The 14,056-nt window shown below is 30.4% G+C and overlaps 2 protein-coding genes across 2 annotated transcripts in view; both read left to right on the top strand.

Moving 5' to 3' along the window:
- The window catches only part of LOC108908432 (golgin subfamily A member 6-like protein 22), a 24,727-nt gene extending 22,443 nt beyond the window's left edge, over positions 1-2,284 (top strand). The window contains exons 8-9 of the mRNA XM_023454315.1: positions 1,922-2,080; positions 2,144-2,284. Of these exons, the coding sequence (XP_023310083.1) occupies positions 1,922-2,080; positions 2,144-2,284 (300 nt within the window). The remainder of the gene's footprint in view (positions 1-1,921; positions 2,081-2,143) is intronic.
- A 640-nt stretch (positions 2,285-2,924) lies between these two features.
- On the top strand, positions 2,925-10,966 carry LOC108908435 (zinc finger protein 883-like). The gene is made up of 6 exons (XM_018712471.1): positions 2,925-3,615; positions 3,791-4,052; positions 5,657-5,911; positions 6,076-6,341; positions 9,274-9,519; positions 9,979-10,966. The coding sequence occupies exons 1-6, from the start codon at positions 3,107-3,109 to the stop codon at positions 10,361-10,363; spliced, it is 1,923 nt and encodes a 640-aa protein (XP_018567987.1). The 5' UTR covers positions 2,925-3,106; the 3' UTR covers positions 10,364-10,966.
- Positions 10,967-14,056: the final 3,090 nt, after the last annotated feature.

Genomic DNA, 14,056 nt, shown 5'->3' with positions numbered 1-14,056 from the left:
GTGGAGTTGTTATTTTTTATAAAGGGTCGTAAGAATTTGAAAATTTCGTCGTCTGATTGTCTGTTAATAAATTTGAAAATATGTCTAGTTTTACCTGGGAATGTTTTTTCGCAATGATGTGTATTTAATTTATTTGATTCATTTTCCGAAATTAAAAATTGGTGATTAAAAAGATTCAAAACGTTGTCCGTATATTTGATTTCTAGAATAGGATTAGATTGAGAAGTATGGATAGTCTGAGAGTCGTTTTCGGCTATTTGCTCGAAGTCTTTTAATAGGGATTCGTATACTTCGCGATTGGTGTCATTCAGGATGTCTTCGAGAGGTATTTGTAGTAGATTGTCTAAGTCTGGGTCTGATTCGTCAATTTGGGCTATCATGGAATTCATATCGTCAGTTTCTATAGCATTCAGTCTTATAATAATAATAATAATAATAATAATAATAATAATAATAATAATAATAATTTATATTGATATTTACATCAATATCAAATGTTCACAATGTTCATTCATTAGCACTAGTTAATAGTTAATGAACAGTTACAATAATTAATACCTACTCTATTTTTGTTGAGTATATTTTGTCCGGAAGATAAAAAAAAAGTATATATAGTATACCTACAACAAACTATAGTATTTCTAAGCGAAAAGAAGACCAAAGTTGAAGCAAAACAAAAGGCCGACAATGAAAAATGAAAATACCAGGAAGATTGTTTATGAAACCGAAAACAAGACTTACTATAACATCAGAAGAAAGGAACACTGAAATTGAGGCAAAATAGAAGGCCAACAATGAAAACAGGAAGAAGAGTGAGAACACGACCGAAAATGGGAATGATGATGGAATTGGAAATAAGACCGAAGTTGAAGTCAAGATGGAGACGTACGGCGAAAGCGGAAAGAAAACTGAAGATGATACTGAATAAAAGGCCAATAATGAGGATAGAAGGAAGACTGGAAACGAAAACGAAAAACAGACTGTATATGAAGCTGATGTGTGGAACAAGCATCTTAACTGGCCCAGAGGGAGGTGTAACAAAAATAAAAGCAAATTACAAACTCTAATGCCTTTTGAGTTGATTTTTAGGAAATGGGAAGAATATTACGACAGCTAAGACAAAAGCAAAATTAGTAAACTAGAAGAAATAAATAATACAAAGGAAGAATGAAAATGAGGATCCGAAGAATAGAAAAATAAAACAAAGTAGAGATTTTGCAACAGTCAAAATAGGTGAAAGAGGGAATGTCAACATTTAACTAATACATATCACAACCAACAATAAAGGAAAAGAATAAAAAATTCCGGTGAACGTTTACAAATTTGGTTGAAACGGCTACTGAAAAATTATGGAAATGGCTTCAAACTGTGGATAAAAGAAATAATTCAAGAGGATTTTATGACTAATAGTGAATGCAATAATTATTATTCTGTCCCTTAAAAATAGAAACTGTGTAAAAATAATTTTTTACGTGTAATAGTATATTACGTAATAAATGTTGTAAAAAGCATTTTACGCACGAATGGAAAAGTTACGCACGACGCCGCGTAGCGGCGAGTGCGTAATTCTATGAGTGCGTAATTGCATTACACCACGTATTACGTACTATACTTTACCTACGACCACTACTTTAAATACTTAAAATTCCTATTACGTCGTACGGTAAAAAAATGGCACAGCTTGGTAAAAAAATCGTACAGTTTTCCTACCAACCGCCTAGCGACGGTCAATACAAACACAAACAGTATTGTATTGACCGTTGCTAGGCGGTTGCTTGGAAAACTGTGCGATTTTTTTACCGTACGTAATAGGAGTCTTACATTGATTGCAGATGGTGTGTTTTTAAGTATTTACAGTAGTGGTCGTAGGTAAAATAATAAAATTCTAGCAGCAATTCATTTATTGGTGATTTTGCCGTAGGATGAAAATGAGGAGGAAAGGAGAAGACATCAAGAGTTTGAGTGTTTACCATTTACAAGTGGTGAACAAGACGCCACCTTTTTCGATTACGCTGACGAAATATTAACGGACGCAAAGAAGCGGGGTAGATCCACATATCCTATAGAAAAAGCGGTTTTGGTAAGGCCTACTGCTCAGTGCCAGAATGTTATTGATATTTTTAATACAATTTTCAATTTCTAGGAATACAAGAAAATTAATAATATATTAGCTAAAAATATAGAGTGCAGTAATGGTGATGACGTAAAAAAAAGTTTTTCAGTGGACGCAATAAAGAGGAGTATTAAAGATAGAAGTTGTAGATGTATCACTCGCAAAAAATAAACATGAATCATTTTACTGCATCTTTAAATCTCTCTCTCTTAAATTTTGAAACATTAAAATAAATTATGTACCTATAGTCATGTTTTAACGTGGGTCTCAATGGACTATTTGTTAATTTGTTATCTTTTCCTCCTATTTTACCTTTACTAAATTCAGTGAATTTTGACTTAAAGCACTAATAATAATTTAATTTATTTACGTCAAACAATTCAGATATATTTGCTTGGATGATATATTTTTTAAAAACTTGAACGCCCTACATCATGTCCAAAAACGAAACATTTTCCGACCAATATTTATTTCAACGTTTCCTTATACATATTCCTGTATTATGTATGTTGACGAACTCTACGTTTTCTGGGAATTTAAAAATACCGCCACAATGACAGATCCACAGAAGGGCAAATAATCTACTTACTTTTCTTTAACATGATCGATTTACTTTTGTTCGCAGTTCGCAGTAACAGTTGTTGATCTTGAAAATTTTTTATAAACTATAATAATTCTAAGGAAATAATAATATACTCCAATACTTGAAGAATGGTGATGTTTTGAATAGATGAGAATTATATAGTTAGCATTTTGCACTTATAAGAATTATATACTTTGCAAACAATAGTAACATGGCCGGCTTTGTAATTATTTTGCTCTCTAGTGATTGTGTCTAAAAACCGTGTAAACAAACATATAATATTGCTTTATTTCAGTTGTATTTATTATATTTAAAAGTGTTCATTTGCATTTAACATGCAATAGTTGTGTTACGGATTAATAATTTAATAATCATTTTATTTTCAATTGCATTGATTTTTATGACCCAACATGGCCCAGGAAGGAAATTCAAATTCGGACGTATTTTATGTTAAAATGGAAGCTGACAGTATGAAACCTGTGAAAACAGAGCCTGCTTATAAAATTAAACTAGAGAGTGATATAACAGACAAAATTAATTTGAAAGGAGAACTTAAGAATGAGCCAGGAGACAGCTGCCAAAATTCATCTCCTGCAGATTCTGAAATGAAATTTAATAGAAGTTGTGAAACAAATAGTGTAAATCATGAAAAAATAGACTCTAGCGAAGTCAATGAAATAGAAAAATTATTAGTGAAAGAGGAAGTAGAGAATGATTATGACGAAAATTTCGAATTATCTCAATCAGATATTGAAAAAGAGTTTGAAGCATTTAATAATGAAGATGAAAAGACTAATAGTGGGAAAACTACTTTAGAAAACAATACCACTGCTTATAAATGTCAAATGTGCGATGAAATTTTTATAAAATTTCCTGACTATAAAGCCCATAAGAAGTTGCATTTTATAGAGAAACGCAGGTACCTATGTTGACAATAGATAGTGTTAAAACTGTATATAAAGAAAAACTGTAATGAAAGAACTTAATTTCATGTTTTTTGCACATTTTCTATGTATTTAAAGAGGAGACTTCATTTTTTAACCACCTTAAGACATATTTAAAAAAACGGTACAACTAATTTATTTACATTTCAGATGCCCAAAGTGTAATATAGTTTGTCAAAGTATTGGTAAGCTACAGGACCATCTAAACAAACATTTAGGTTTGAAACCGTTTAACTGTGATGAATGTGGTAAATCGTTTATTTCAAAACATCATGTAAAATTACATAAAAGATGTCATAATAAAGAAAAATCGTATAAATGTACAAAATGTGATAAAGCATTTAGAAACAGAGGTTCGTTAAGAAGCCACCAACTTGTGCACCAAGAAAAAATTAAAGAATTCATTTGTAAGGTAAGGTCAAAAATCATTATTAATTTGTATGTGAATCGGTAAATGTAAAGAAAAATTCAATATCAAGAAATTGTTACATGTTTATATAGTGAAAGTGCAATACCTTCTTTATACATTAATCCCTCGATTAATCCAATAGTGTTGTAAAGTACTATAGCTATGTTGTTTTTTATTTGAAATACAAAAAAGTTGTATTTTGGTATTTAAAAGAAAAATGAAGTGAAGTATGATGGTGTGGAGGTCATAACATTAATTTTTTAAATGGAATGCCTTCAGCAATACTTAATACCTTTGTAATCATTTTCAAATTGTAATAGAACTATTTGAGCTAATTTTGGAGATATCATACTTTTTTGATAAAAATTGCCAAAATAGCATGGCCATCCACTGTTAAAATTGTGACTACAATATCATTAAAATTGTATCTAGTTTTATAATAGAGTCTAGCTTACTTAAGTATTTGAATTTAATTTAGTAATTCACAAAAACAGAGCAATTTATTAACAGTTAACGAGAAGTACAAAAACATGTTTGTATATAATAAGACTATTAAATAAATAAATTTCATTTGAAATATTAGAAAATATGTGGTTTGGTAACATTTATCTTTCATACTGTACTTACTGTTTATTGCATAAAATTTAACAAATTTTCGAATTTCCTAAAGAGTTTGGCAGCATTGCAGCTGAATATAAAACTATTTGCCTCACCATATGTAGAATTTTATGCAGAATTGAAATTATACAAAGGTAGATAGGGCGTTCATTCCATTAAAAAAAAATTAATATACTATCCGTCACATATATAAATAAATAATTATAAAATACAATACTCTTTTGATATCCTTTAACTCTTTTGAACACTTTTTTTGTATCTCGAATAATAAGCTATTGATAATTATTAAGTAATGAATCATATTTAATAGACCCTAAAAAGACCCGTAAGTGTAAAATTTCTGAAAAATATATAATTTGTATTAGGAATATAGTATTAAAATGTACAAAAATACAGAACCCCAAACAAATCAAAATTTCCCATTTACAAATTAAATTTCAAGATCTGTGTTAGTAAAAGTTTTAGTTTCAATTCAAAAAATCAAATGACAAGTCAGAAAAACATAATTGTGAGCTTATGTCGGAAAAATGAAATGTACAGTCTGACTTTTTAAATTACAAATTACAAAATTTCATTTTTATAGCAGTTTATAGATTATTGAAATCAAGAGGCAAATGCGTTTATAATTGTGTACACCAGAATTCCTCAAAGGAATTCTCCTGATTTCCTCCATGTATTTCTCCGATTTCCTTTGACTTGCTTCTGAATTGCTTTTGAATTCCTCTAACTTCAGTTGAAATAACATTTTTCTGTTTTGTAACTTGCAAATTTCGATTTATACCTACCTACTATATTTTCCAATTTAAAATGGACTTACTTAATTTTGAAATTGGTATTATATTTCTTCAACTTACCAAATCAGTCTTATGAAACAGAAATCAAAATCATATTTTTCTTGTAACTCGGAAATTAGGCACAACGTGTAATTGGTGGCCCTTCTATGCTTTGTAAAAATATACTTATATGTTCTTATCAAAAAATTTTTTAAGATATGTAGTGAAGATTGCCAAAACCTTCCAGACTTTAGGAAACACATGGAAGGACATGGTAAAAAATCCGAGATCAAATGTGGACTTTGTAATAAAACATTTAATAGCGATCGAGGATTGGAATACCATATTAGTTTTCACAAAGAACTGAAATTTCCTTGTGAGTACTGCGGAAGAATATATCCGTCAATGTATAGGATAAAACGACATATAAAGAGGGCCCACATTCCAAATGAATGTGATGAATGTAAAGAGGTAATTAATTGATTTTACGTTTCTTAGCTATGATGTTAAACAAATCACAAGCTATAAGTTGTTTTCTATTTTATAATTCTGAAAAATCTTATAATCAACTCAACTAGATTATTATTTGAAAACTATTCCATCCTTAAAAATTTGTGACTATCACTTTTCTTTAGGTTTTTTACGATCGAGCGCAGTTCACAAAACACAAAAAACAACACAATGAAGGCAAGCCTGTGGAATGCCAGTATTGTCAGAAAAAGTTTGACAAAGCAAAAAATTTAAGTGAACACATCAGGTTGCAACACAAGCAAGATGGAACTAAAAAGAAGTGCCACATTTGTGAAAAAGAATTCATTAACACAGCTCTCTTGAAAAACCATGTCAAAACCCATGACAAGTGCTTTAAATGCCCTCATTGTGATAAAGTATTTGCTTCCAGGTAAGTCTAATGCAAGAACTAATATTAAACTGTTATACAGAATGTTTACTAGTTCTATGTTATAACTTCAGGATGTCCTATAAAATAAAAAAAAACCTTAATCTTCCAGAACAGAATTTTTTAATTTTGTGGCACATGATATAGCTCTCTGAAGTACCTTCTTAATATAAAAAGTTTAATTTAGTATTAAAGTTTAATAAGTGTTACAACTGAGTTAATTAGTTGATAAAAAGTTTCGTTGAATGTCATTTGAAAAACCTCTAAACATAAAAGGTCTTTCTCGAACAAATAGACTAATGATATCGGGATACATTACGTTCCTATATAAAATGTACCACCAGAAAGTCTTCCATATGAAATGTGTCACTATTGTTCTAGCACAAAATAAGAAAACAAATTATAACGGTTCTAAATGTAAAAAGTTTATGTGCTTAGAACATTTAAAACTAATATGTTCTTGAATGAAATCGTTGTGCGACTTTCTCACAAATTTTTCAAATATTTAGAAAATAAAAGAAAACGTTTTACGTCAATTGAGACTTACTAAGACTGTAAAAACTGATTGATTTAGTCTTTGTACCAAAGAAAAACTTTTTTATGTTGCGATGTTCACAATAAATGTATTTTAGCAATGTAATCTTTTTATTGGTTATAAAGAAAATAATTAAGCCAAAAAAACATTCTGTTTCAAAAATAATGGTTTTTTTTTTTGTACTAGGTTTGTGAGACCCATGTTAACCTTTAGGACCTATTAACTTCTGTTAATCATGCACGGAATTATTAATAAAGCAATTAAAGTTCTAAAACAGTTGATTTGATGTACAGGGTTGAAATGGAAAAAAAGACATTCAAATAGCACTGAAGTTGTTTGGCATAAATTCATGAAACTTTATGTTTGGTAGACCAGCCACCTTCTTCTATGTGGTTTCATGTGATGGACATAAAATAAAGTTATAAGAATTGTGTTATCATGCCAGGATTTTTTCTGAAAATAAGTCAAAATAGCAAAAAATGTGGTGCTTATTTATGATAAAAAGCTATGTAGCTGACTACAACTGTACAGGGTGGTTGATTTTCTATAGTTTTATAGCGTACAGCCAAAACGGTAATAGATACAACATATCTGATATCGATGTCCCGTCCTCTTCTTTTGAGTTTATTTTGCTGGTAAATAAATCTCATGGCCAACTGAAAAAACATACATTTTTGCATTTTTCTTCAATTGGGCAAATAAAAAGTATCTATTAATATACCTATATGGCTGGAAAGGTAAAAAATAATGTTATTTAGCGGGATGGTCAAATACAGAGTGTTCTATTTAAAAAAACCTATGTAATATTGGAAAAACTGTGCTATTTCTAAAAAATCTGGCTTCCTCATAAAAAATAAAACAAATAATGTTATATACGTTAATAAACTAGGGTTATTTTGACCTCCCCTATACACTCCCGAGAGTATGCCGTATACTTATCAGATACCCTATATATCCACTGCCCCTCATCTCCCAACATTCCCCCACTCGACAGAGTACGCGCGCTCGGCCGTTTTTGAATATGTTTAGAGGACTTTTTCATCTATTTCACATCATTTTATCGGAAAATTAGTTTTGTAGTATTATACTTCTACTTTTAAAATCCGGCTGAAAAATTAAAATTGGATCACCTCCAACGCATCCAGAAACTTTGTACCAAAAATTTCAAATTGCAGTTGTGCCAAAACTGATGGTCCGACAGCGTGATACATCCAATACCTTAAGTCATCAAATTTTTTGAAGAGTTGCCTGGGCGCAATACCTGAAGAAGATACTCTTCTGCACTCTTCACTAAATCTTTTCCATATTTGCAAAATGCTATTCGTAACCACATGTATCACACCACTAGACAAAACAAACAAAAGGTTCGTGTTGGGCATCGCGCGTGATCGTACGGCACCCGAGACAAACAGTGTTGCCACATTTAGTATGACATTTAAAATATGGATAAATTTGCATTTTTATTTATTTTGAATTTTGTGACCTAGAATTCATTTTAGTTGCAGTTCATGGTAAAAATGATCAAATTAGACCTATGTTTATCATGTAAAAGGGCTTAAGAAAGAATTGGCCATTTTCAAGGGTGATAACTTGAAAAATCTCGCATCGTAAACCCTAAAATTGACTCTGCAAATGAGTTATCTCGTGGACCTATAAAAAATACAAAACAGTAGCTAGCGTCTGTTTTAAAACTTTTTTGCATGTCTGTGTAATGAAAAATGTAATATTCAGTTATAATATCACAAGAGCATAGAAAATATTCGATTATACTTCCGAGTCACGAGACGTATTCTGCGAAACACCACGACAGCGTAGCTGGAGTGGTGTTTTAAGGATATACGTCGAGTGAGGAGGTTAGTATAATCGAATATTTTCGTTTGCTCGAGTGGTATTCGATACGATTATATAATTCAGAGCTTGAACCGAAGGGTTACATTTTTTTTTTTTGACGTTTATTGACAAATGTTAAAACTATCGTTACCATGACAGTTCACATTGTTGGAGGAGGTGAAACACCAAAACGGTTATACCACGTCGTCAAGAGTATAATTGCTTATCAATACATAGTAACTACGTAAAATTTGTAATTGCTATTGGCTAAATTTCTAATGAATTATATAATCTTAGTAATACCATCGATAATACCATAGAAATTAATTATACTTATCCAATTTCCAAAATTGTGTGTGGAGATTCTTGAAATCTTAGTAATAGCCCAAGTTTAATCAATGCATTTTAAACATCCCTGCATTTTCCTGTTTTCTATATCTCAAAAACTGGTAGCTTTGAACCTCTGATTTTTCAAGATTTATTTTTTGAGAGAAAATTGTGAACACAAAATGAAGTTATGGTATAGATACAGAAACAGTGTATATTACTATTTTTTTAATTTTCTGTTAGATATAATCTCGAAACACATTCCGTAACACATTCTGGAGCAAGGGACCATAAATGCAACCTTTGTGGGAAAGGTTATTCGACAAAGAGTAGCTTAAAAAATCATATTGCCACCCATAGTGAAGAAAGATCATTCCAATGTGACCAGTGTGCGAAAACTTTCAAAACGAATCGTAGACTCTACGTTCATAAATTTTCTCATGCAACAGAAGAAAAGTTCCAATGTGAAATTTGCCTGCAAAAATTCAGGTATGTTGAATAATTGTTTTCCTAAATCATTTTTTTTTAATTAAATTTATAATGTTTTCAATTATTTCTTTAACGGGGTGTTACAAAAAAGTGAACATATTCTTCTCTCATTGTCATATTGTTTAGGCGAAAGTAATAGGATTTTCCTTATACCATTTTTCATTTAGGCACCTCTTTAAAGATTCACGGTATCAAGGTAGAAAAAATATTTAGGTAGAAGATAATCAATAGAAATTTTGTCATTGTTCATTGTAAATGAATCTTTAATATTGGTGACGACAACATTTAAGGAATTTTAGTTGACAGTACTAGCCGTGAAATGTTGGTTTTACAAGTTCGGCGGTCATGTGACTTGTAATCGTTGCTAAATGCTCTTTATATCTAATAGCTAATTATGAATAAGATTTCCACCTTTTTTTGTAGACAAAATTTGAACCATTATTTTATGTATGTTTGTAGAGTTAAACAGTACCTGAAGTACCATATGATAAAGCATTCTACTGTGAAACCGTATGAATGTGAGATATGCAAAAAGAGATTCAAACACAAAAAGTCTTATGAAAAACATATGAATCAGGGTAAACACAAAAAAACCGAAGTCGAACACGACTGCGATTTCTGTGATGAAAGCTTTCCCACTCGAGATCTACTTGTCGACCATTTTGCCGAAGTACATCACCAGGAGAATATTATTAATAATATAAGTGAGTGTGTAGGTATGGCTGATGAAAATGATGTGGAAGATGTTACGAATGAAGAGGAAAGTGATGTCAAAATTAAGGTAGAAAAAAGTGGTAACGTCGATGGGAAGGTTCAAGTTAAAAATGAGCCAGTGGATGTCTAACTTTTCCATTCTTAGTCTAAATTTTATAGAATTATTCAAAAATGCTTTCAATGAAATTATAACTAGTTTAGTTATCTTTCGGAATTGTTGGTTATTAGCCTATAGTAATTATTTTCTTTAGTAAATTGCAATTAACAAGAAATTGTGGTAAAGATAGAATATTTACATTGGCTTAAACTTTTACGGCACATTTTTTAAGAGGAATATGTTATGGCTAGAGTTTGACATTTTTTGTGCAAATAAAGTGGCGAGATAGCAATTATCAGACAGTAATAAAATATTGTGTAAAACAATATTGTTGAGTTGGAGTTCTTATGGGTGTAAATTGAAGATTGACCATCGAAAATATAAAACGAATCAATTCTTACAGCTGTCATACTGGGTTTTTTATAATATAACTTAATTTTTGTTCAGTGTGTGTGATATTCAAATGTCTGTGATTAATAATGAACAATTTTGATTATTTTAATATATTGTAAATTTTTTTTTATTTGGCACAGTTATGCAACAATTTACAAACTTCAATTAAATAGGCCTTTAAATCAATCTCAATTTTGGTCAACTTGCCTGAATTTTTGATATAAGTTAGTTTCAGGTATATAAATAACAATAAGTGACAGTAATTTTTTTCCAACCCTCAGCCAGGGGTGAAAAAAGATAAAATAATTTTTCAAGATAACTCAAAAGGGGTAAGGGATAGAAAAAGAAGTTTCTTATAAAAGTTGTAGAGCATAAAATTCTACATAAAAATGGTCTATTGACTAGAGACTAGAAGTGAAGGGATTTACTCTTAAAAATATAACCTATCTTTTTATAGAAATAGATATATTTTTTAATTTTTAATAAAAAAAAGTTATAACAATTTCACAAAGCAAACATGATTTTTTATCTTTGTCATAAAACAAAATTTTGAAAGCAACTTTTTGGCACGGCATAGAAAAAAATTGTTTGTGTTAAATCATAAAAATTAAGGATTAAAAATTTTAATTGTTTTAATTTTTTTATTAAAAATAAAAAAATACATCTATTTCTCTGAACAGAAAGTTTACATTTTTTAGAGTAGATAAAAAATAAATTATTAAATTCATTCATTTTTCTGCTTGTTTTTTTTTTTAATTTCTGAAATCATCCCATAACTTCTAGTCTCCCTAACTGTTAATTTTAATGGTATAAGAAAAAGTCAATATACCATTTTTATGTAGAATTTTATGCTCTACAACTTTTATACAAAACTTTTTTTTCTAGCTCTTACCCCTTTTGAGTTATTATGAAAAACCCTTTTATTTTTTCTTTTTTCACCCCTAGCCGGGGGTTGAAACAAAAATTACTGTCACTTATTGTTATTATATACTCCAAACTAACTTATATAAAAAATTCAGGCAAGTTGACCGAATTGCGATTTAAAGGTTCATTTAATTAGACTAATAACAAGATTACAACTTAACCGTCAAAAACTCGCTTTGCATATTCGCCCGTAAATAAATGTTCAAAGTACACTAGGGTGATTTTTGCTACAATATTTTACGTAGTTAATTTATTCTTAAATATCATAGTGGCGCTACTGACTTCACACGCAAATGTAAAACTCTAGTTATGGTACATCACAATTACTACTCAGGGCGTTACCACAGTATAGACAGATCTGTAGGGATAGCCATATGACTAAATAAATAAGACCCGTGAAAAGGATAGGATGAGCATAATCATGAAAGTACGAGTGCCATCTCACGGTCGTTATGCAAACACTGCCATCGTTAGCAATATTTATGTATTGAAAACTGTAACACTAACTTGAACTAACCTGAACAGAAAAGCAATGTTGGTATTAAAACCTATTACAGTTCCCTGGAAAAATTAAAAATATGATGATATTACATGCATCCTTTCGTGCTGAAGTTGAACAAACAGATTGCAATCGGTAATTAGGCATTTTTAAAATTCTTAATCATTATTGGTTCTTTACTGATTTCACTCACTTTGTTTTGTGGATTACGTTTGAGGTTACAATTTATTTCTTCTTTATGTTGTATTGTGACTAATTAACTCTGTAAGTTACCGCGCTAGTGCTTTTGATAATAATTGTTTTCTGTTTTCGACTAAAATTTATTGTAACGCAAGAAGATAATTGTAATTGTTGAATCGATCATCTGAATTGTCTTACTGCTTTTGCTTGTTTTACTTTTTAATAGAAAATGTCTGGAAGGAACACACATCACTGTTGTGCAACAAACTGCAAGAATACATTTTATTTATATACCACAGATATTTCTTACAAAAAAAAGCTTTTTCAAGAGTTACTGCAGACAGGGAAATGATTTGGATAGAATCAGTTTGCAAATTATGTAAAGCAGATTTTAACCTCGTCAACAAAAACTGTTTATTTTGCGAAGACCACTTTGAATTAAAATGTTTTAAAAATAATAAGAAGAATAGCCTCAACAAAAATGCGGTGCCAACAATATTTTGTGAATCAAATAGTATATCATCACACTTTGATTCTCTTAATAGTAACATTTACTTGAAAACTACTCTTACTAGTAATTATCTTTTCTTTTCCTATTTATAACAGAATAAAGGACCCCACCATAATCTTATGGAAAATGGCTTTCAGCGAAATCGTCTCAATTTTTGATATGAGATAGGTCTTATCAATCTGACCCAAAATTCCCAGTGGCCACAACCCCCTGTTAATGCCTTTTTTTACCTCTAGAGAGCGCTTTACCCCTCCTTTGTTTGCATAACGGGCGTAAGATGGCGCCATTTGCGTCTGGAGCAAATGGTGCTTCCTATGAAAGCCAACGAAATAAACCCTGTTATTTAGTTACTCGTATGGGGACAACGTGTTAATCTATGAAGAAATCCAGCACTCATTATTTGACCTTGTTATTTTAATTGAAAATAGCATCACTCCCAAATGTGAATGATTCTATCTTCACACTTGTCACAGCCGACATTTGTATGAGAAATCAGTGATTATCAAAATGTTGTAACAGTATGTGAGGTACTCAAAACATAAATCCAGTTTGGCAATTTCATTATACAATAAAAAAAATAAGTAATTTTTTGAAACACTAGATATTGCAATTCACGCTTATGATTGAGAATTTTTACTATATTATTGGACATTATTAAGTGGTTAGGGTAACACCACAAAACAATGAACAAGTATCCATAAAACATACAAGTAAATACTACGGATATTAAACGTAGACGTAGTATGACTGAATTCTGAAGTTGGCTTAGCGCGAAAGTATAACTGCCCTAGTGATTTATCTTTACTGTGGTATTGCAACAAAGATATAATTCTATGGTTATTCTATGACCAAAAATAAGTTTATGTGAACGTAGGCCTGCAACCCGTTTATTTTTAATATGTGTTCTCCACAGTTTCTTAAATAATCCATTTAAATTCACTACTACCAAATTTTTTGAGAAAATGATATAATTTACAATTTTATTTCCATTTAAAATAATCTACAAGGTGGTGCATTTTTTAGAAATAAATCCTCTTGGTTTTTTCAATTTCTTGACTCTCCTTTTGGAAAAATAACAACTTTTCTGTTTCATCACTTAACATTCTGATCTCAAGAATTTATTTATTTAGCTGGTAACTTTTTCATGTGGTCTGTTGGCTAGCTTTAAGTAAAGGTAATAACATTCCAAGTCTGGTAACCTCACTGGCCAGCAAATAGG

The sequence above is a fragment of the Anoplophora glabripennis genome, unplaced genomic scaffold (assembly GCF_000390285.2).
Source record: "Anoplophora glabripennis isolate ALB-LARVAE unplaced genomic scaffold, Agla_2.0 scaffold275, whole genome shotgun sequence".
In the NCBI taxonomy this organism is placed as follows: Eukaryota; Metazoa; Arthropoda; class Insecta; order Coleoptera; family Cerambycidae; genus Anoplophora; species Anoplophora glabripennis.
Note: the sequence above shows the minus strand (reverse complement) of the source record. Positions and strands in the feature narration are given on the sequence as shown.

Bases quoted from the DNA above. Each gene is read 5' to 3' on its own strand.
- LOC108908435 (XM_018712471.1), top strand. From the start codon at position 3,107: ATGGCCCAGGAAGGAAATTCAAATTCGGACGTATTTTATGTTAAAATG. The intron at 3,616-3,790 runs GTACCTATGTTG...TTTACATTTCAG, and splicing joins CATTTTATAGAGAAACGCAG to ATGCCCAAAGTGTAATATAG. The intron at 5,912-6,075 runs GTAATTAATTGA...ACTTTTCTTTAG, and splicing joins AATGTGATGAATGTAAAGAG to GTTTTTTACGATCGAGCGCA.